Consider the following 23,855-nt stretch of genomic DNA (forward strand, 5'->3'; position numbering starts at 1 on the left):
AGTTGTCCATGGTTACTTCGCATGCGAGCCGGTATTTTCCTTCCCTGGCCTTTTCACTTTTGGTTTACATTTCCTTCATACCTTGGCTTTCTCGTCGTGCATTCTACTCTGCAGCGTAATTGCAGTCTGGTCCACAGGGAGAGATAGGGGGAAGATGAACCCAAGCTGAACTAATTGCCTGCGTCATAGTCAGAGTAGAACTCCTAATCTAGGATCAGCCCCCCGTCCCGTCCGCCCCGTCCGTGGAATCTTGTACATTTTGATCTAAAAGGCAAACCTGATCCTAGATCAGCTTGGTTGGTTGCGACACTTTCTCCTACTTTTAGGATTTCTTAATTGAATACGGTGGAATGGCTACTGCAAGGATACACTACTAAACAGTTCCAAACTGAGGGAAAGATCTCTCTCTCTGAGTTGAGTGAAGGAGATGCAGGCACAACTTAGTGGCTATTCACATTCGCCATACTCTACATGTAACCAATTAATCTTAGTCCTATTTCCCCTTCTTCTCCTATGTCTTTATTTCAAACTTTCAATAAAACAGCTCTGTCTGAAGTCTAGCATACTAGTCTCCGACCTCTCAGAATGATCATTGGTCGAGACAGGACCTCCCCACTTGATAACTTACACATGTGAGCAGAGCCGCAACAACGTAAATGTCAAGTGGGAACATTCCTCCCAACAGCCCTCATGATGGCTTTTTAAACACCTCACACTTAAGAGAAATATACACACACACACGCCAGACAATTAACTACGCTTCAGTGTGAAGGATATTAAAACAGGATAGTATGCTGTCATCTTTACATTCAGCTCGACTTGAAGGAAGGGCGTAGGCAGATAAACATTCTGAAGTCAAATTTACCTTAGACGTTCATGAACATCGTTGGATAATAAAGTCATCTTCTTCTTCGATATGTCCCCTACCACCCAGTCACCTCAGCCCCCAGACACCCAACTAACACTCCCTCCCCTTCTCTTTGGGACTGTCCCCGTCCCGCTAAGTTACTAAATAAGTTACCCCTGACCCAGTCTCGACGAAGCAATGACAACAATCACATTTGCAGGCCAAATAGATGAGACTACGCTTCGCCATTGAAGCCAAAGGGTCTACAGTGTAGTCAGCAGTCAAAGTGACCCCCCCCCCAAGAGCTTTAGAGATGGGCAGAGTAAGAAGGATTGGCGTACACCCTTTTTAGCATTTCCCGCCATATCGGTAAGACAAATCCTAATTGGTGGAGAAAAGGAAGGGACGCGGGTGGAATTTGTACTTCTGTCTCTGCCCTCGCCAACACACACACCTCCCCGTTCTTATCCTTCGCCTACGGTTCATAGCTCTTTTCGGCCACAAAAGACTCGGCTGACCTTTGACGACCGGTCAAGTTTTATGTTAACATGGTTTGCGAGGTCATCACTTTTCTAATTGTAAACCTTTAGGTTTCTCACACCAGGGTAGATGGTTATCCTCCAGCAATTCCATTGTAATATGAACATATCACTTCAGAACACATTGATGAACATCATATTGAAGTAATATACAGTCAAATGAAAAGCTTTCGCAAAGGAATAACACATTTCATCGGGGCTGATCAAATCTGTTGGATGTTTATGGAGTTTGACTAAGAAGCAGTAAAGCGACTGTTGTTTCAGATCTATTGTTTTACAGCCATCCAATATTCCACTCTTGCCAGCCAAAAACAAGTGGTAAAGGTGAGGTAAGCATTTGTAAACGTGACAAACCATGACATTCGGGACCTGTTACTCCTCTAGGTCATGGGATCAACACCGTCATACGTACAAAAATGTAGGATTTTTTTTGTTTTAGTACAACCCTAGATTTGAATGGTTTGTTTCAGTATTTTTTCGGTCCAACACTGAAATGAATGCTAGGGCATGGGAGACTAGTAAAAATGATCATAACGGCATCAAAAGTATTCAAGGTTTACTTAACAGGCTTGAAGGGATTCAGTGAAATTAAGTTACATTTACCTACCCTCAATGACAACCCCTCGAAAGCCCTAACAATTCAGGCCTACTTGAGATGCAAGCCACCTGCGGGATTCGAGTCCGTGAGTATGTGTGTGTGTGGGGTTTCCCTCCAGCCTCCGCAGGCCCATGGGATTAGTCCATTGGATAGAGGGCGAGAGGTCTGCCCCCACGTTGCCTGATGAGACACTTAAGCCCTGGGAAACTCACACCACCCTCCTAGGGCCCTTTGGTGCTAAGCGGTAATCTGCCTTTCTAATGCCACCTACCCCCCCTCAAAACCTCTTCACTACCCATTTCCCAATAAAGGGAAGTGACATTGAAAAGTAGGCTTTACTTTATTGAATCTTTTTATTGGGCAGCCTTAACTTTCTTATTTTTCTCAAAGCTTAAACACTGTTTAAAAAGGCTAACCCCAAGTTAGCTTTAAAAGCTTTAACGTTTCCTTGTCACCCATATATCCTGGTGTGGCTCTTCCCCAATAAACCTCAGCACTGTGAGACCGATGACTGGAGGACTTGTAATGTACTTGTGTCTCGACTCTCTATATGTTTCAACAAGATCCAGGATGTTTCACAAGCATGCCCTGAGATCCAGTCATGCACCCGTTGTTGCAGGATGGATCCATGGCGGTATGTTATGCTATGTGGGTCCTTCCTCCCTTCAGCGGAGAGATGACCCCTAACCATGTTCAGCCCGTGCTCGTCCAGCCTTCAGCTTGCCAACTAAACACAAAGGTAGAATGGATTTCCCACAGCGTCCTCAGTCACTCATCTCTCTATCCTTGTTGTCTCTGGCAGAAGGTCTAAGAGGTTGATTAAAGATTGACACACAGGCTCCATCAGTACACGTATAAGAAGATGTGAATTTGCTGCAGGTACTGCATCTAAATGCTGCAACTCCTAACAGTTCAAATCCTAACAACAGCAACATCTTATGTTAAATCCTCAAGTTAAACACACATCTTAAGTCAGGATTCTGCCTTTCTGCTCTTATGAGAGAAAGTATGTCAAGTATGCCCGTCACCTTGTCAAAGCCAGTCTTTCCCACTCATAGGAGAATTGAAGGAAGACATAACACTCAAGCCTGGACTCTGGACGAGCTGGGTTCCAAAAAGAAATAAAGTCCAAGCTCAGGAATCATCAACACGCACCCAAGAACAAGAGGTGAAACCCTCCAGAAGATGTGTGGCGTGTTCTAGTTTCAATTATTTCTTTGCACGAGACAAAGACAAGTGTCAAACAAACCAGGAGAAGAGAGGATGGAAAAAGGAGGAATGGAGCGGGTGGGGACACCCAAACTACCGCCCCACACACACAGAATTGTTAAGCATTGGCACTGTAGAGAAGAGAAGGGATAGGGAGAGGGAGAAAACAATGAGAGAGACCGCAGACAGATATAAAAGCCAGAGAGAGAGAGAGAGAGAGAGAGAGAGACTCCTGGGTTAGCACAATGTGCCCAGTGACACTAGTTCTGAGATCTTCAAACAAACCTTCTCTGGGTGTCATGGTGACTGGGCAGAAGTGGCATAAACTGTTATATTAGCTGAGTGTTCATCGCATCCCAAAGTCTTACTGTTGTATCCCCGCGCCACTGTTCGCCTGTTAGTGGGGGCTCCTGGTGCAACAATGCAGCCATCTCTAAGGTGACGCGGACTGGTGTTTACAAGGCAAACATAGCTTGACTACGCCAACAAGCTTTGTCGGACATTCCCGTTCTCTCTGTACGGTAGCTAGCTTAGCTACCTCCCCTCTCTGGCATATATTTTTCCCAGCAGAGAGAAAGAAGCAGGGTGGCCATTGAGAGAGGAAAGCCAGGCATTGTAAAGGCTAAAGACCAAAGTGCCGAGTTAAACAAATTAAAGGGGATTGGGGGGGGTAATGGTGAGAGAGGGCCCCATTGACACAGCATCACAGCTCCTCTTTAGCTCTGTAAACCACTGAACTCCATCAAAGACTGGTTACAAGAGAGGGTGGTGCTGACTTACTACACTACAGACTGGCTCCTGGGAGTCCTTTGAAAGTGGTACCAAGAAAGGCTTTTTGACTTACTACAGAGTCTGTACTACAGCCTGGCTCTTGGAAGCCCCTTTCAGAGAGTAAGGGCCTGGGGATTGGATAGTTGGACTTATGTGGGACTGTTTTCTATAGCAGAGAGTAGTAGATCTGATAGAGCCAATCCCCACGCCACTGTGTGGTGTTTCGATGCCATCAATGTCGTTGTTTATGGTCAATTAAGCAGCATCGAGTCTGCTTCCGGTGGGCACAGCAATGATATCGCTGAATGGACTACGATGGATGGAGCTACTCTGGGAGAACCCAGCTTTAGAGGGTTCTGATAGGAGCTCTTTAACACGATCTTTAACCATCACGATTGACTTACCTGGAGAGTAAAGATTATAGGACTGAGACTCAATATAACACATAACTGAGTGCATTTAGAGTTTGGGCCTGGCTTTCCCATTACTGAAGGTCTATGCTCCCTTTACTAGGCCATTCACAGCCCACTGAACTGTACTGAGAGCTGCAGAAAGAGAAAAAGGAGATGGGACCGATGCTTGTAAATCTGGATGAGAGACAGACTTATTACAGTTGGGTTAGGAACACAGAGCAGATCAAATGACCTGGCAGACCGCAGCGACCCTGGAGAAGAAAGAGAAAGAAGATGTGCTCACCGCAGGAAGCCGACTTGGTCTCCACCAGCTTAACCCTTCGTGTCTCGTTGCGGATCCGGTCATCCGTCTTGTCCACCAGGTGGGTGAGGTCATCGATGATTTCTAAGAGGGAAAGAGAGAAGTGACAAAGTTAGTTGGAACGATGCTTCAGATCAATATCAGTTAAACTACATCTCAAAGACTACAAAAATGTAAAAAAAGGTTTTATTCTTTTCAGATTTAAGAGACCTCCAACAGTCCTATGCTTTCGGCACTCGCTAATAAAATCACCCTTTATAGAAACGCTATGGACTTGGAAGGAAACAGAGCCTATATAGGTGCTGTCGGCAGCCTCAAACAGCCCTCGAGACAAAAGACAAGAGCGATGGGGGGAATGTGTGAAAGCACTCTTCTCCCTTTCAAAATCGTTCAGTACTTCCTGAATCAATGCTGGCTTTAATCAGTGACTCTACTGTGATTTAACGCCCGCTCGTGGAACAGACGCCAGCCGGGCGCTGCTGCAGTACAGTAGGACTTCCTGTCTTGAAGGCCGTCCAGCTGGAGACCTGTGATTCATAACGACGAGTTGCCGTGGTGACACGACAGCCATGGTAGTCCACAACTGCTGGAAACCACCCGAGACCACGACTTAGGTCACTGCCACCCAACACTACGGCGCAGCAAAATCCCAGCAGGCAAAACTGGTTGACATGACATCATAATGAATGTAAAACTGGTCATTTAAAAAAAATGGCATTTCAACCAGTTTTGCTCCCTAGGAAATGCAGTGAGCATTTACATACTAAATCGCTTCACTCGCTGCAACAGACTGTTTTTGTATGACATTGAGTGAACTGTGTTTCAGCGGCGAGAGCCTTTGAAAATGTTCCCACTGCTGTACTTGCTATTCAACTCATAGGCAGAGTAAACCAATTACTCAACAATGAAACACAAACATGAAGAAATATCTGAAGAAATATGAGCGAAAAAGTGTCAAAACAGCATGGCTCATTGCGCGAGTTCTACATTAAAGTATTTATTGCTAAACAGAATCCAAATAATCCATTTCGTCTTTAGCGTTTGGGGGTACGTCTGTAGATCGAGCTGTGTGGCACTGGCTCGTCGTTTGTTCAATTCAAGCCTCGATGATAGGTCCTCTCCAGTCTCCAGCAAACCTTTGACAGAATAAAAAATGCTAGGGGCACGAACAGTGACGTGTTGTGGACTTTGATTTTTTTTAAACAAACTGAGGCTGAGGAGAAAAAGACCAACTGAACGGACAGAAACTCTGTTCACATATTACCCATTTTGGCAAGTTGGAGTATTTTCAGGAAAGGAAAGCAAGTCTTTCACCTACAGGCCTCCTTTGGCTGCCAACTCAAACAAGCTGCTTTCTTATTTCCAGGAAACTATCTGTTTTCTGATGTCTGAAACAGACATTCATGTCTAAGAGAGGGTTTTCTAGCAAGTTACAAAATTACTCCAATATAATTTGCATCCGTCCTGTGTAACATCAACTAGGCTAAATTATGAAATTCTCACGAGTGAGTTCGAAGGTCATAATCAGACTATTCTTATCTCTAGGTAAGTTGTCTTTCCTAGTTCGAGACGCCCCTTCGCCAGTGAGAAAACATGCTTCGGTAAGTGGAGTCATCAGTGGTTGACAAGGGAACCTGCTTTCGGACCAACTCAGATAATTAAGTTGGGGATAATTTGGGTGAGGCGGGTCAGGCAGCGTCAGTTTTAAAGGGGCAAAGTGCGGAGCAGAGAGGAAAGGGGTGACGGAGAGACGTGAGAGGGCCATGTGTAAAACATCTCCTGGGACATCCACCTCATCCTAGCATGAGGCAGCAATTTATGAGCAGCGCAAAAGAGAGAAAGAAACCCAGAGATGGTCTTACAAGTTTGACCAGCTACCCCTTGGGATAGGTACACAAAAAACGAACCAACTCGCTTTCCCTCTTCGCATGCCGCGCTCCAGAGACATAATTCCCAATTTCCTAAAGTAGCACGTTGCTCCGATACATGACAGCTGCTCTCCCTGGCTCGGACCGGGCCTATCAGCAACACCACAATGCAGGGCCTGTTCCAAAACGAAGGTTGTTTATTTTAAATGCTATTACACTGGATAAACCTCCAAACCCACAGTGTGGGAGAGAGCACAGAGTCATAGGCTCATACTCACATACTGATGTCATCCGGTGTACTGTAAGTGACGGCTTGCAACCCCTCCCCCCCTTCACATAGGTAAGTAGAGGAAGCCATCTTTCTAAACTCTGTGCAGGCACCCAACGCTAGCATCAGAAACAGTGGAACGTGTGCTGAGGTCTGCAATCACCGCCCTATCCCGCACCCCCTTTTTTTTTTTTTTTTCAAAGGGGTGGATCAGCTTAATATTGCGGAAAGAATGTTGCTTCCATCAATGTAATTGTCTGCATCATTTCCAATCTCCCATATATTTTTTGGGTAAATATATATATCCATATACATGCACGCATGCATACATATACACACACACATATATATATACATATACATACGCATACCTATATAGACAAACATACTTTTTTTAGAATATACCTTTATTATTCCCTGCAAACCCTACCACCCTTCCCCCAATTGGAGTAAACCAATAAACACTTAGGCTTCTACCTTCAGTTTATATATCTTATACACATTTTACAGACACAATCTATTTTACAATAGTTATATTTTGTTTAGTCCTTCCTCTATTTCTGGATGTACATCCTGTTTGATTTCTATTTGTAACTGTGCTATTTCACAAAAGTTCTGAACCAATATTCATTTTACATACCCTGTTTGTTTTACATTGGTTATCTTGTTATTAGTCCCACCCTTCAGCTCCATTCAACCCCTCCCATCCATCTCTTAACACCATCCATTTTGGATTTCTATTTGCCATATATTTTTCAACTGTGCAGTGATGCTTCACAAAAGTATTGAACATTTCTATTCTCATAGCTTCTACAGATTGTAAATTAAAAATATATATTTTTTGCTAAAATAATTATTATATTATTGATTGATTGACTATGGCTTTTCAAATCACCCAGTATTGCTATCTGCAGCGTTAGTTCTAGGCAACTGTTGCAATTCTTCAGCCATTCCTGGACCTGTGACCAAAAACGAGCTACATATGGACAATACCAAAATAAATGATCTAATGACTCTACCTCCTCACAGCAGAATCTGCAGAGCTGGGAAGATTGTATCCCCCGATATATATAACATTCTATTGGTTGCAAGAATTTTGTATAGGAATTTAAATTGAAAAATGTGAAGTTTTGAATCTGGCGTTGTTTTGCGTATCAATTCATAAACCATGTGCCATGGAATGGGTACATCAAAAATCTCTTCCCAACTATTTTGTCCCACAACCCCCTTAACAATGGTAAACACGCTGGTCGAACAGAGCCTTTTGTCGATGTCAGTGATGAGGCTCTCTTTAGAATACAGCCCACGGTCAAGGTGAGGCATTATTGCTAAGATTCTGCTTAGGCAGTATCTCACTTTGAGAATTCAGGAGCAACACTTCAGAGACAGAAAACACACAGTCCCACATTCTCACACAGAAGCTTCTTAACTTAAATGAGGAAAAAGTTGGCGAGACACAGCTGTCAGGTTTACTATTCAGTGTGCAGCACATCAACAAGTTTAATGAATTGATTTCTCCACCCACACATCCCCACAGACCAATGTGAAATCCCAATCTAAAACAGCAATCTAAAGTTGACGGAAAAACTCCAATCAAAGACTTTAAAAAATGCAGATAAATGGGCAACGAGCCCTCAATTTTCCACCTTTTTTAAATGAAGGGACAAGTGATTGCAAGTCAAAGGAATTGGTAAAAACAAACAAGAATAGTTTCCTTCACAATTAAGACAACTTCGGAGTTCTTCCTTCCCTGAGGATAGAGACATGAATCTATCAGCGTCATAATATACACAAGTAACTAACTACACTTTTCATAATTAATCCACGCAAACATATTTATGTCCTTGCTCCAACATTCCTCAAGAAAATGCAGGAGGCAATTAGCAAGTTCTTAATGGATATCGACTGTTCCCATTGTCACCTCATTTGTTTAGCTAGAAACACAATGAAAAACTCCAGGCGTAGTCGCTTGGGGGAAAGACCGGGTGGGTGGGTGGTTGTTTGGCAGCCAAAAGACAGAGACAGCAGTGCTGTTGAGATTACACGGATGTGTCAACTGACAGGCCAAGTTCACTGCTCTGGAAAGAAAAAAAGAAGAGACTTTCCTTCCCAAACAGCAAAATAAACAGCGTAATCCTGTCTCTTCCAGAAGGGTACATGCCATTGTCACCTTGCTTTCATCTCTTTCTATAGCTCTTTCGCTCTCAACTATATGCAAAGAAGGGAAAGCACCCTCGCATGAGTTTGTTTTTGTTTTCAGGGTGTATTATTTTCCTAGTCTTCTCTGTCTTTGTCCTGTGTGCAGGTCGCAGAGGAGGAAAGGTGTAGGCATGCCCACGAGTGGCGTCATTTGACCGTAGGACACCTCCGCCACATTCTTCTGACGAAACATGACGCCGCCGAAGGCTCTGGAAAACAGATGTTGTTCTGCAATGACGTCACTCACATCTTTACTTTCTCCTCCGCGGCCGACTACACTGCGCCCTCTCAGAGTCCCATCATTTCCCGTCCAAGTCAATTACACTGCTTCTCTAAACAATGTTCCTGATTGCCTTTAGATCCAATGCCAGCTTCCTGTCTCAAGACACAATAGTTAGCAGGTTCATTTCCATCCCTGTTGGATGGTCATGTGGATGGAGAGACAGAGACTTCCTCTCCTCTGCACATAGGGAACAGTGAGTTCTAGGATGAACGCCTTAGTTTCAGTATTGGACGGCCAATTGTTTAGGGAGACCAAAGAAGCAGAAATCCTTTTGAGGAATAGTGTTTGTCATGGACAATGTTCTCCTTCTGTGTCCTATCACTGGCTCTGGCAATGAGATTTTCCTCTCAGACGACACAGAGCAGAAGACTCACGTCATTCTCCATTTCCTTGTCTTGCGTCTCAAATCATGTCTCATGCCTGCAAACAAACATTGGAGGATTGGAGGATATGACCTCAAGGTCCAACATTACCGGTTCTTGCTCATCCAGACCCAAGATCCAACTTTATTACACAACTGTAAGCAGAGCAATACTTATGGTCCGGTACTAACAGAAGCAAGGAGGCCATTCGGGACCAAAGGAGCGGAGCTAGGGCCTTGGCGCCAGTTACGAAATGGAATGGAGTTCGTCAAGGGGCAGGAAGTGCAACTGAGTGAAGCAATGGTTCAGGTACTGGGATCTGTCAACGCAGCGTCCTGGGAGGGATTTCCCAGTCTCACCCCCCACAGGATGTGGTGTTGGGCCATGGGCCAATAGGCATCCAGTACCACCTGCAGGAGCTGTCATGGCAGAGTGTGTAGAAGAGGTAAAGCAGCAGCAGTCCTATGCCCCGAGTGTCTGTCTGCCTGTCTGTCCCACCCCAACCCAGATGAATGAGGGGACTTACTCCCTTCCCCAACCTTCTTCATATCCCTCCAAACACCCAAGTTGCTGACTTATTTGTACTGGGTTTGCTGTTGCGGCTTTGGGGCACCATTCTAAACAGTGACACCCCACTGGCTCCAGGACACGCTGTATTAACTGTGTGTGTTATTGTAGGATGCCTTCCCAAACCGATGGCTTGGGCACAGAGAGAGAGAGAGAGAGAGTGCTGCTTGTTTTTCAAACACAAACAGACTCGGCAGGCACTCATTTCGTTGCACTTACCCGAGTGATTTCTCCTGAGGATATGACAGACAGAGCGCTCCACTTTACACTCAGAATCCTGGGCCCCTGTAGCTAGTTACCCACCACAACTGTTACCAATTGGCCCCAATGTAGAGAGGAGAGGTCTCTGGTTGCCAAGCAAAACACAACACTCTGTCGTTACTGGAACTTCACTTGGCACACATCATGTACGCAGCACTCCGCTTGGATGATATACTGTAGTGCCGGGCAATTACAGTATTTACAAGAATTTGCGCCTTTCCGTCAAAGTTTTCATCCTCTTTTTCTTCTTAAACTTTCCCGCCCCGCCTCGATGCGCATTGTAAACAAGTGAGGATTAGTAAGGGCTGCACTCACAGCTCTGAGCTTTCTAACTTTATAAACTGACAGCGAAACCCGGAGAAAGCAACGCTGAGCTGGGGCCAATAACGTGGAGGGGAAAAAAACTAAAACGAGCCATTTCGATTTCATTAAGAAGGACTTGGGTAAAGAAACAGTGCAGAAAATGTGTTTTGGCCAGTCTGACATGTGGGAAGTAGAAGAAATAAACAACGCCACTTTCTTCTCCTAACAACCATCTAGCGTAGCTAGTAACAAAAAGAGCTGTCGGTTTATTTGTTCATAATGGAGTGTCTATTGAGGTTTACAAGAGTACTTGCTGATGGCCAGTTAATGCCATTATTTCTGAAGTGGATCCAAAACCAACAACATACATCAAGACATGTTTATTCATGATGAAAAAATGTGACCACAAAAATAACAAAATCAACAATAATAAAAACAAACACTACATTTGGCCTGTTAGTGTTGCTTGTTCAATGAATCTGATTTATAAAGGGTTTATAAAGCCTCTAAGGCTCTTAGAAGCTGAAAAGTATGTGTAGAATGGACTGCATATGAGAGGGGATCGATTAGCCTCAAACCAAGGCATTGACAAATGGCACCTTAGGCCCCCATGAAATAGCATTGCCATGAGGTCGAAGATGTGTGTGAGTGTGTGTGTGTGTCTCTTCCTCCTGTGTGTGTCAGTAATTGTCTGTAAGCAATAACACACTCGCCAGGAGCTTTTTGGAGCTGAAGCATCTCCATGCGTTTCCTCCCAGCATCTGGTCTTCTGAAGTGCCTCAGCACATGTGCATAGATTAGTCTCACCACAGGGTTGGAATTGCCCCTGCCTCCATAGCCCTCCACCAAGCACGACGGGGTCCAGTACCATTTACCCCTATTTACCCAGAAGATTTGCCGTCCGTCTTCACGCGGACACCCAAAATGGAGGTCAGGTTGACGGATGACTCTGTTTAAGGTGGAACCTCCACTAGAAAGAATGCACTTGAAAGAGAAGCCATAGACATCCCCACCACTGAGCCTTTTACTTTGACGAGTGCAGTCCTATCCCGTCGCTGTGCCCTTGCTTTGACGAAATACAGTTGATTTTGGGTCCGACTGGTGTTAGCGAAACAGGAAGTCAGGTGAATTACGGCAGTGGTTCTCAAACCTCTCCTCAGGGTCCCTCAGCCGTTTCACAATTTTGCTGAAGCCCTGAATTAGCTCACCTGACTCCCTTAGTCCAGAGCTTGATGAATAGTCAACAAGTTGAATCAGGTGTTCTTGCTCTGGATTAGATTAAATACATGGAATGGCTGATGGGTCCCCGGGGAGAGGTTTGAGAACCACTGGATTAGGGAGTCCAGCAAAGGGCCGTAAATAGGACTGCCTGGTTTAACCACATTGTAGAAGGACAAGGTGAGGGGCTTATGACCACTTGGAAAGACTAGATCTGCTGGGGTTCTCTGGGGGTGAATCCTTCAAATAACTCGCTTTCCAATGGAACGTGCAAATCCAAACCCTTGAGAGAGAAAATGCATTGAGCATTTTTTTCAGGTAAACGTCAACCCTCCCGTGCCGAATGTCGATGTTCTTGGAGCCTCATGGAAGTTCTTGGAATCATCTCAAAGGACATAAAAATTCAAAATGATGCCTCTATAAAAGAGAAGAAACCCAAAGCGGAGGTCAGGCACACAGAGGAACGTAGTATACTGTTCCGTTGCCAAGTTCTCAGAACCAAACCTAGGTCTTTCATACCCACCAGGCCACAGCCATTCAGGATATTGCTTCAGAGGATTGCCAGATTCCAGATTCATCCAGCAGCTCCCTATCATGGCCAGTTGCCACTGAACAATGAGAGTGTGATGAGCATGAGGGTGCCAGCAGAAAAACGGCAGAGGAGCACGGGAACCATCATGGGCACGGACCCACAGAAACCACACATCACACTTCCTTACCAAGACCTTGGAGGAGGAGGTGGTAACACATTGAAATGGGGGAACATTTCACTTGTGCCTCCAATGACTCAGTTTAGAGTATGGTGCTAGGAACACCAGGATTGTGGGTTTCTACAAGGGCCACATCAACTAAGAATTTGTTGACAGTTCTGTAAATCGTTTTGCATACAAGTGCCGGCTAAACGACCGCGCTGTTATCGTTATTAGGGAAAAGCGGAACAGTACAACAGGAAACACAATCTCTGGACTGATTTCAGAGTGCACAGACGCAGTAAGCATTAGGTCGTTTCCAGGATCTAGCATCGTCTCGCTGGCCTGGCACAGCAGTACTGTAAAAACACCCTGTAGGTATTGTCAATGTAAACACCACCCGCGGATACTGTTTCTCACCAACAAAACAAATCTGGACTAAGTTATACTGCACCCCTGTGGGGCTGAGCTGAGCTTCCCAGCAGTACACTGAGTGTGTCTAACTGACTGCTAAGAGTTATAGTGGGACTTTGATGTGCAGCCAGGGCCCGTTTAACCCGGACCACACACACACACACACACACACACACACACACACACACACACACATTCTGCCAGGACCCTTGTCTGGGTCCAGAGTGAGGATTCACGATCCATAATAACGCCAAGTCCCTCACTGTCCATTGACAGTGGAGAAGGAGAAGGAAAGATAAGTCTCAAACAGAAAACTATGATGGAGACATTTTATTATGGAAAACTGATTCCACCGCCAGCTGTTGTTTAGCCACTCAGAGTACAGGAATGTGTAACAAGAGACAGTTTTGGTATTGAGTATTAAAAAAGCATCACGATAATGTGACAAATCTGAGACTGACTCATGTGAAGCGAGACCCAAGTCAGTGACATCTATGAGCTGAGTAAGAAATTAGAGGGCAAAGGGGAAAGGCCAACAGGATGTACTTCCAAGCGGGCCAATCTGGTTGAAAAGACGTCACTGTAACCAGTTTACAACCAGCGTCGTTTTACATGCTGGGTTTGCTTTAGCATGATTGCCCTTTAGAATGGTTCCTTAAATGTCCCAGGGCTCCAAGTTCCTTTAAGTTACCACAGTGCATCTGAAATCTGCTGCTGATCTATGCTGTGAACTGGGTTCAAAGTTTTGATTGGATCAGAAGAACTCCATAACACCTCTGATAGGGGTGATATCATTGGCTTGTAAAAGTTCCATTGCACTTCATAGAAAGACTAAAATAACAGCAAGTAGGTGAAATAATAAAGTCACCTTCAAACATACACAACAAGTTATTTTCTCTTCTGAAAGCTTCCCTGGAGCTGTTTTTATTTACAACTGTATATTACTTTAATTTATGATACCATTATAAACTGAGAGAGAGAGAGAGACAGAGAGAGACAGAGAGACAGAGACACAGACAGACAGACAGACAGACAGACAGACAGACAGACAGACAGACAGACAGACAGACAGACAGACAGACAGACAGACAGACAGACAGACAGACAGACAGACAGACAGACAGACAGACAGACAGACAGACAGACAGACAGACAGACAGACAGACAGACAGAGAGCGAGAGAGGTGGAGATACTATTGTGGTAAAAGTCCCTCTATTAAAATGTTTAAAACCCACAAATTTGGGCCGTGGCAGGGCTATATGCTGTTGTAGCTCTTGCCAGAATAAATGTTTGGGTACGGTGTTCCTGAAAAAACATCCATACAGGAAAAATACCCCCCCTCCCCACCTAGCTTCTGGACACCAAGGAAGGTATTTCACCACCAAAACACACACCAATACATGCTGCAATCGTGCACACACACAAACGGACACGCGCTCGCGCTGTTGTGAGAAACAGACAGGCACGTACACACACACACGCTCATGTACTGAACATACATAAGCGCAACCTATCTAAATGCCATCACAACGTACATAGGAAAAACTAAGTGAAAAGAAGAGGGGTTTAGAGGAATATTATGTCGCAATCGTCTCCACAGCTGCGAGTGCATTCTGTATAATTACAGAAAGCCCTCACCGCTGATGAGGAACATGAGTAGGTGGTGATCGCTTACAGACAGGGAAACCTCCTCTGAGGTACAAAACAAATTAAACTTTAATTGACATTTATGACTTTCCCTCCTCCCAAAACCTCCCCTCAAATCCACAACTCAGTCCCCACAAAACCTCCCATTTCATCATCAGAACCGTCTCAGCTGTCGTCTCCTCTACTGCCCACTGGTAGCGATGTAGCTGAATTACAGCGCGTTGTACCACACAGGGCAGCAGCCAACCAGCACACTGACCAGACAGTCAGCATCCTCAATGCACTGACGTGGATGTGTGATTACATGTTCTTGTCGCTGTGTTCAAGACACCTCTGTATAGATAAAATATGGTTATGTTGTGACTGAAAGGTCAAACAAGGCTGATGTTCCTTCATATACGGCCTTGGCTGGCAGAGAGCCATAGAAACAGAAGCTGCCATAGGGAGGGAGCAGTAAGATGAAACACCGGCATGCCCTGTGATGTCGAGATCTGTATCTGTCTGGACTCGGTCTTCCAGCCGGTATCAGCTCCCATCCAAACGCCAGTCAGTGCACGAACCCCCTAGAAAGACTATTCTAGATCCATCACCTCGTGTCTACTCTACTTCACCCTGACAACAGAACACAGACAGGTAGGTACAGTAACACAGTTGGTCTCCTTTGCTCTTCCACAACATTTCACTTTGTGTCTTTTAAAACAAACACTTTGCTGCCGTGGATCCTAGCATAATATACACTGAGTGTACAAAACATTAGGAACACCTTCCTAATATTGAGTTGCACGATATTTTGCCCTCAAACAGCCTCGATTCATCGTGGCATGGACTCTACAAGATGTCGAAAGCATTCTACAGGGGACGCTGGCCCATGTTGACTTCAATGCTTCCCACGCTTGTGTCAAGTTGGCTGGATGTCCTTTGGGTGGTGGACCATTCTTGATACACACCCAGCAGCGTTGCAGTACTTGACACAAACCAGTGCGCCTGGCAGCTACTACCATACTCTGTTCAAAGGTACTTAAATCTTTTGTCTTGCCCATTCACCATCTAAATGGCACACATAGCCAATCCGTGTCTCAATTGTCTCAAGGCATAAAAATCCTTCATTAACCTGTCTCCTACACCTTCATCTACACTGATTAAAGTGGATTTAACAAGTGACATCAATAAGGGATCATAGCTTTCACCTGGTCAGTCTATGTCATGGAAAGAGCAGGTGTTTTTTTTTTACACAGTCTGGTTGGAAAACGGAACAGCAGCGACCTAGAATCAAATGGGAACAGTACCATAACAGATGAGAAAAATAAGATGATTGGCTAGATCAAAAGGACTTGGTTGTTCATCCGAGCGTAGGAACCGTCTGAGAGACACAACACAGAGAGCGAACCTTCAACGTTCAACAAAACGAGGCTAAAAGAGCTCATTTGTGAGGCCAAACTGCTTTCGAAGCTCACCGTACTATTACAGGGAGGGAGCCGTGAAGATGACTTTAATCAAACCCTCCACTCCATGTGTTTATCTTGTGGATTTCACACACAGAACAACAGATCAAATAGAGTGGACAGAAACAGGATTTCCACTTTTGAAGCATTTCAAAAGCCTTATCGTGGAAACAAAGTCAGATAGGTGATACTCATCCGCCGCGGTTTCAAATAATCATGTTATGGTTAAAGCCTTTGAGCTGCTCTTTCAGTCTTTGATTGTGATCGCTTGTCTCGGCGCAGGCTTGAGGGTGACATGATCGCCATTGGTCATATCATGGTGTTAACTCAGACGAGTAATCTTCACGGGTGATGTCAGACACCTGTGGCAAAAGACTGGAACAGAAGAGGGGACTCACACGACTACAGTGTTCAGGATTACAGTACGGCGATATGAGATGGACTTCATATCATGCAATATCTAATACATACATTACTTCATGGAAGCAAATCACACTTGCCCCCCCAAAACGTACATTACATTACATTACATTTAAGTCATTTAGCAGACGCTCTTATCCAGAGCGACTTACAAAATGGTGCATTCACCTTATGATATCCAGTGGAACAACCACTTTACAATAGTGCATCTAAATCTTTTAAGGGGGGGGTTAGAAGGATTACTTTATCCTATCCTAGGTATTCCTTAAAGAGGTGGGGTTTCAGGTGTCTCCGGAAGGTGGTGATTGACTCCGCTGTCCTGGCGTCGTGAGGGAGCTTGTTCCACCATTAGGGTGCCAGAGCAGCGAACAGTTTTGACTGGGCTGAGCGGGAACTGTGCTTCCTCAGAGGTAGGGGGGCCAGCAGGCCAGTGGTGGATGATAGGACCAACTTAAAATCAAACGTAATAAGTAGGCTACAACTTGGCAATGACACTCCCCTGACATTTATTGACAATTAGACCAAATGCCATTTAAAATGTGTTTATTAAGGTGCCTTTAGAGATGAGTAAACAATTCAACCATCCCCACCAATTCCAGTGTAAAACATGTGTGCGGCGCGTTTTCAACAGTCTAAAGAGGCATGCGTTCCCATCACCGAGAGACTTTAACAAGCCTGGCGTCTGGAGCCCCCTCATCATCACCATCCTCCACATTTTCACTTATGGAACAACTCCCTTCAAAAGCTCACCAAAGACTTGAGACGCTAATGAAGCATTACCTAATTCAAACATGAAGTCTCCCTCTCTTTTCCTAGCTCCGTCTCCCCGTTTCTCTGCATCAGCTGTGATGAATGACTTCTAATGAGTCCCTGCTGTGTGGTTCAACTGGCTGCTTCTTCTTCTCCCCCCCCCCTCTCTCTCACTCCCCCTCTTTCTCTCTATGGATGAAATCATTGGAAAATGACCCGTCTCTAGGCTGCCTCGTTTCAATGCCATTGCACAGTGTTTCTAAGCCCATGCTTAACACCGAGTTCGATTTTACTGTGTGACTTTTACCCAACCCCAGCCCTCTACAGGTAGCTTGTGCCTCCCCTCAGCCACCCTGTCACCCTCATATGAACCTGTCCTATTCACTAATCACAACCTGAGTGTGAACACATGCCCCGGATATTCCATATGTGTGGCATGTTAAAAAGTAACAGCGGAGAGTAGATGAAGGTCTCTGCTCTTTAGCCCTGCCGAAATGGGAACCACCTGCTGGACTGAGGTGGTGGGTAGGTCTAAGCCCTTCCACTCGTTATATGGGGTGACCCACTTTACCTCCAGACGGGTGGCGAAGAAGGGGCGGTACTTTAAATACATTTACTCCACCGAGATCCCGGCGGGTTCCAAACCGTTGGATGTGGCTTCCAAACCGGAGTCGTTAGCGATTAAGTAAACAGAGTGGGAGATTTGTTCTCGCTGTCACTCACGTTAGCCAACTAGGCCCGGCAGAGCCAAGCAAGAGCCGAGCCAGAGCCAAAGTAACATTAAATTGCAGGGAATCCTTTGCCTTCCACCAAAAGGGAAAGTGCCAGCTGAAATTGCAACCTCACCACATGGCAAATGTACTTTCCTTTCCCCATGCAGCAATCTGCGATGAAGCCCTCCTGGGGGATATTACAGAGCGATATTAAGATGTTAAGGCCAGTTTGGTGTTAAATTGTACACATACCACTGTGGTGAGGTAACACTCCTTGAAAAGTAATAGCAGTGACACGGGTATGTGAACGAAGGTACGGTAATCATAGAGTTAACCCCTTAGCTTCTGAGGAGGGCTAGTGAGGTTGGTGCTGTCAAGGCACCTGAAGAGAAGTTCTGGGACAAACAGAGGGAGGTCGATCGATGCTGAAATTCAGTCGAACCCACACTATGGCAAACACACAAAACTGTGAAAATGCAAGCTTTAAGTGATGGAGAAGTGACAAAACATGTTTTATCTCAGTGCAAGAACAACATTATATTCCCTCCATGACCTTAATAGGCCACAGGACTCAACCATCTGATTGATGTTTGGAAAGGAACAAGACAAATGTACAATACTGGAGTGTGTTGCGCAGTCTAACAGCAGCCATTTTAAAACCTTAACGCCAGCTAAGACCATTTAATGTCATCTAAGACACTTTAAAGAGGCAGATTACTCAAAGACACGGTAATGAGAACGACTTGAACCAAAAGTTTGTTTCCAAGCATTGTCTCATTCTAAAACAATCAAATAGTTAAGAGAGGGGATGAGCCTGCCTGTGAAATCATAGTTTACTTCCCTTACATGGAGTTTTTACTGCTTATTAGTTTGCGGTTTTCCAAGGGATAAAATACACAATTAATAGTTTGCGAATGAGCGTGTCATTGCCAGGCAATCTGGATGTGGTTGTTGTGAGGGGAGGACCGAGGAGCCTCTCCCACTGACTCTCTGGGCCCAGGACAGGGCTCTGAGCTAGGGGACATCTGGAGGTGATCTGGGGCCTCGCTGGACCCGGCTGAGAAAAAGACGAGGTGCAGATGAGCTGGAGCCGGGCGACACCTCGGTCTCTGACGCCCTGCCCTGGGCTGCTGCTGTGGGGTGGTGAGTTGTCTCCATCAGAGAGAAAACGTGTGTGTGTGTGTGTGTGTGTGTGTGTGTGTGTGTGTGTGTGTGTGTGTGTGTGGTGTGGTATGGTATGTGGTGTGTGTGTGTATGTGTTGAGTGCGCCAGACCAACGTGTTGGACCGGACAGCTTCTTCCTCAGTCTCCACTTTCACCCACGCCAAAGTGGGGACGGGTGGTCGGACACCACTGGTTGATGAGTAACTCGATGAGTGACTCTTTATACTGGAGTATGAGACGGAGAGGCAGCCGGCTAATCTTCACATCCCCTTTAAATCATCCAAAGACAATCATCAAACACACTCATCCCTTTAAGACCAATAACATCCCCACAGTGAGGACAGTTGTCAGCTATCAGTCTTTTTAATTGCTGACAAGTGTCAGGAGGAAAGTTGGCACTTGTAATTGTTTATTGAGGATGCAGTGGATGTGATATTGCACATGCTGTGCTTAATGGGCAATATACGTAGGGTTGAATTGTCTTGGGTTGAGTTTTTATTCAGCTATTCCAAGCACAAATAGCCGTGGAAATGCTTTACCGCTCCCTTTAAAAGTAGACTCAGGGTCATTCGATCCATAGGGCTCTATAGCACTGGAAACCCCTTAGCCAATGAGAAAAAATGATCAACAAAATGGGAAAAGAAAGAAATACATGAACAAGAGTTTTTTTTATCCCGCCTCTTCTTTCAAGGCTGTTCACTCTCTGGTGGTGAAGCGAGCTAAACAAGGCCACATTCTAATCGAGCTAATTGTGTTAGAAGGGTAAATTATCATTAAAGTTAAATTAGGGTTAACCGCATTGCAATGCATTCCCATTCCTCAGTGTGTTTTGAAAACAGCTCGCTTTTAATCTGTCATCTCGTTCATATTCCGCTGCAAATTATTGTTTAGTATACTTTTTATACACATATGCCACTATCGCTCATGTTTGAGATTGTGCCAGAACCTGCAATATAACATTCACACTGCCCTCAGTGCACTGACATTATTGGTGCAAAAGAGAGAGAAAAAAGACTGGGTTGGAAAAAAGAATGGCCTTTTCCTAAATAATTCCATTTACTTTCCGTACAGTTGTCCTAACATGACAAAGAATGTGTGAAGAGGTGTAAAATCTCCCTCTCCGGGGCAGGCCTCGCCCTCTCCGTCACATAGTTGGCACTCCCATAGACCACTCCTCTTTTCTGGCGTCTGGGAATTCCTGCCTGTTGCCTTTTAATGTGGGTCTGATTTCTGCTGCTAGTGTGTGTGTTGCTAACGACTGTCACGAGCGGAGCGCCACATTCCTTCCAGATGTACAGCAGCTAATGAAAGCCAAGATCCACCGAGCAAGACGGCGGCCTGGACCGACGGCGGGAATACCTCCTACACGCTTTATGGCATCTATAAAAATAAAACATTTAAATACAATAAATCGGAGAATTCTCTCTCTCTTGCTCCCTCCTCTTTCTCGCTCTCAGACAAAAACTAAAGCTTTTATCGAGGTCTCTGAGCTGCGACAGTATTTAAGCGGTTAACAGTAGACTGCCATTTGCACAGGGAAAACATGTTGTTTAGCCTCGACCACAATACAGATCTACACAGAGATAGTCTGTGTATTCTTGGTCTGTTGTTTCAGAGCCCAAACTGCATATGAATCATGGGAAGTGCCTGAGATGAGAGGAACGGCAATACTGTGTCAACCAAAACACAAACTATTCCAACGTGTATGACACATGGGAAAGCCCCGACCGATGCCAGGTATAACCACTTTTTCTCCAGTGTCGCTATATAATGCTGTTAAATGTGTGACTGGAGAATCAGCCTACTGGCAATTCTCCAGTTCAGCCACATAAAGAAACATTAGACACTCATTTAGGTATGTGGCCTTTCTTCACAAACCACCGTTGGCAGAGGAGTCCATGCATTTGGATAACATCTCTTTAAATCACTCGATGGTTGAGGTAGTACTACACTAGCCTGGTCCCAGATCTGTCTGTGCTGTCATGTGTGGTTGCGCAGGAGTTGGTAAGACGGCACAAACAGATCTGGGACCAAGCTAAGGTACTACTACACAACCTGAAAAAGTTCCTGAGTTCCAAAGCTTTGGACTTCCATGAAAAGGATATGACTTAATCAACCCTGACTGTTGCGTTGAATTGTTCTCTTTAATACATGAACGGCAGTTTGCCGCATAGCTCTCTCCTCCAGCTGGACTGTCTTTGTGATCCCATCCTGACCACCTCATCTTTGTCAAAAACCCCCTCTGGAAAAAAAGACAGGAGTAACCGACCAAATGCCTCACCAGCCATTTGTGAGACAGTGCAAGACAAGCAAATGGAACCTCAAACAAGAAGCCATTGGGAAGTGAAAATAGTGAAACCATTTGCAAAATCAGGGACATGGCACATGCAAGGCCAGCAAATGGAATGTCAAAGAAGATAAAGCTGTGCGAAGAAGTGAAAAGAGTGAATCAATCTCACAGGGAAAACTTATGTAGACGTTTGAATGATGAAGCTACCTTCTCCAGAAACCCTTTGAGTTCCCACATGCTAATTTGCTAGCGGTCGCAAACAGAAGATCATTCATCACCATGCGGTCGCTTGCCCTTGCCGGAATCCCCTTCACCGCCTCATTGTTACTTTGTCCCCTTCCACTCTGCCGTAGTGACACTGTGCCCCAGACAGAGACGGATGCAACTACCATCAGGTGGGACAAGGCGATGGCATATGATTGATCGTGTCCAGGTCAGGATTTGTCAAACAGGAGGCCCGTCTAGCATTTTCCCGCCTTTGCTATTTTTTTGTCACTCGATCACAGAGCAGTGTCATTATGAATGGGGTGGGCAGTGAATTCATACTCCTGCAGCAGCGCTAGTCTGCACAGCAGACATTCCCAGATAATGTAGACATTATCCTGGATAATGACGTAATTTCAACCAGCTTCTCCCGCAGGATTGGTTGTTCCCAGATCTTGCTCAATTACAACTTGATCACATTCGTCAGATGATCTCTATGAGAAAGAAGCAGGAGAGAAGCGTAACTGCTGTGAGATATTTAGAATACGTCATTTCAAATGTCCTTTTCCCCAAAGGCTATTAAAATGACTGCATATGGAAAGACCTGTGCAGCCCACCACCTTCTCGCCCAGAGTTCTGTCCACAAACCTCTGGCAAGTTCCCAGGCCTTTCAGAAAATATTTTCCATCTGAGTCAGAAGTTTAGAGTGTCACAGTCACCAAATGGGCATGAACCCGGTTATACAAGCTGAGGCAGACCCTATGTACTGATCCAGGACCAGCTTACCCTCCCCAAATCCTAACCTTAATCATAAGGAAAGAAAATGTTAAACTGACCTTAGATCAGTGTCCCTACTCTGACCTATAAACACCCGACTCAGAGGAAGTGACTAAATATGTACATGCTCTGAGACTGTTACAGAAAGGAGGGCTTCCACAGAACACCTTCAGTGACGAGAGAGATTTGTGGAAAATAACAGTAGTGTGACTCAAGTCAAATTAGGCTATTCTTCAAGGAGAGAGGGTACAACACAGCAGCCAGCAGTAGCACTTGACACGTTCAGCGTTCCAAAGCACCATAACACTGAACCTGAACCTTAGAACTGTCCATGAACCACCAACAGACTTGTTTTAAGGTGTTAGGATTGAAGGTATACAAGGTGTATTTTCTTATATCTAGTACATGAAGAATCCTCCCTATTTCCAACTCTGTGGGGCAGAGTCGTGTCAAACTCCAGCCACCAAGTCAGTTGGTCATTTCCACTCTCTGTAACTGCTACTCAAAGCTCAGTGACACCAGACAAGAGTTGGGGCGTGTCTTCATGTATGACGACACCCATTTTCGTGACACGAACACTACCCCCACTTCTTCATCCCCAAGCCCTACTAAGTTGTTACCTTACCACCCTGCCCTTGGCTCGCAGCTGGAGCAAAGAGGACGGGCGATAAATCAATCGTCGACTTCGCCCTGGCAACCCGGCTCTGCCTCAACACCGAGCGCCGCCATTAGCGCACGTTTATTTGTTCGCGGGACTGTTTCTCTGAAGAGGGTGACCAAGAGCTCTGTTCTCCACAGCCAGGGTTGACCACCCCGCTGGTGAGGTCACTCCAGTTCTAACAAACAGTCCAGAATGTTCCCGGGTTCCATTATTTATTTGGACCTCATTAGAGTTCCCCGGCCGCGACTCTGATGATGCAGCAGTGAATCAATGATGTAATTATTAGTGGGAAATAACAGACTAATGGCTATGTCATAGAAACATATATCCTTTTTTTCCCAGCATAAAGAGTCCTTTACAAAGAGAGAGGGTGGTAGTTGTTGCTTACTATTGAGGCCTAGAGATGACACACAGATCTGTGACCAGGTTATCTTGCCAGGTCCTATATACAGTATAGTCATTGTCATGCCAAACAACCATAAGAGTTGGCTATACAGCACAAACAGATCTGGGACCAGGCTAGCCCATAGGCCCGTCCTCAACACTGACAATAGACTCCTATTATGACCTGATATGGCTCAAGTCATAAAAATAAAAAATAAATAAGTCATCACTTACTCATACAGAAATGGATACACGTCGAACAACCTTAGCAAGTGTCCGACATAACAATCCT

General features: G+C 45.1%; 1 protein-coding gene across 1 annotated transcript in view; it reads right to left on the bottom strand.

Moving 5' to 3' along the window:
• The window catches only part of LOC106564676 (syntaxin-8), a 42,813-nt gene that overhangs the window by 2,035 nt on the left and 16,923 nt on the right, over positions 1 to 23,855 (bottom strand). Inside the window, exon 7 of the mRNA XM_014130891.2 lies at positions 4,661 to 4,762. Within this exon, the coding sequence (XP_013986366.1) occupies positions 4,661 to 4,762 (102 nt within the window). The remainder of the gene's footprint in view (positions 1 to 4,660; positions 4,763 to 23,855) is intronic.

This window comes from Salmo salar, chromosome ssa12, assembly GCF_905237065.1.
Source record: "Salmo salar chromosome ssa12, Ssal_v3.1, whole genome shotgun sequence".
Lineage (NCBI taxonomy): Eukaryota > Metazoa > Chordata > Actinopteri > Salmoniformes > Salmonidae > Salmo > Salmo salar.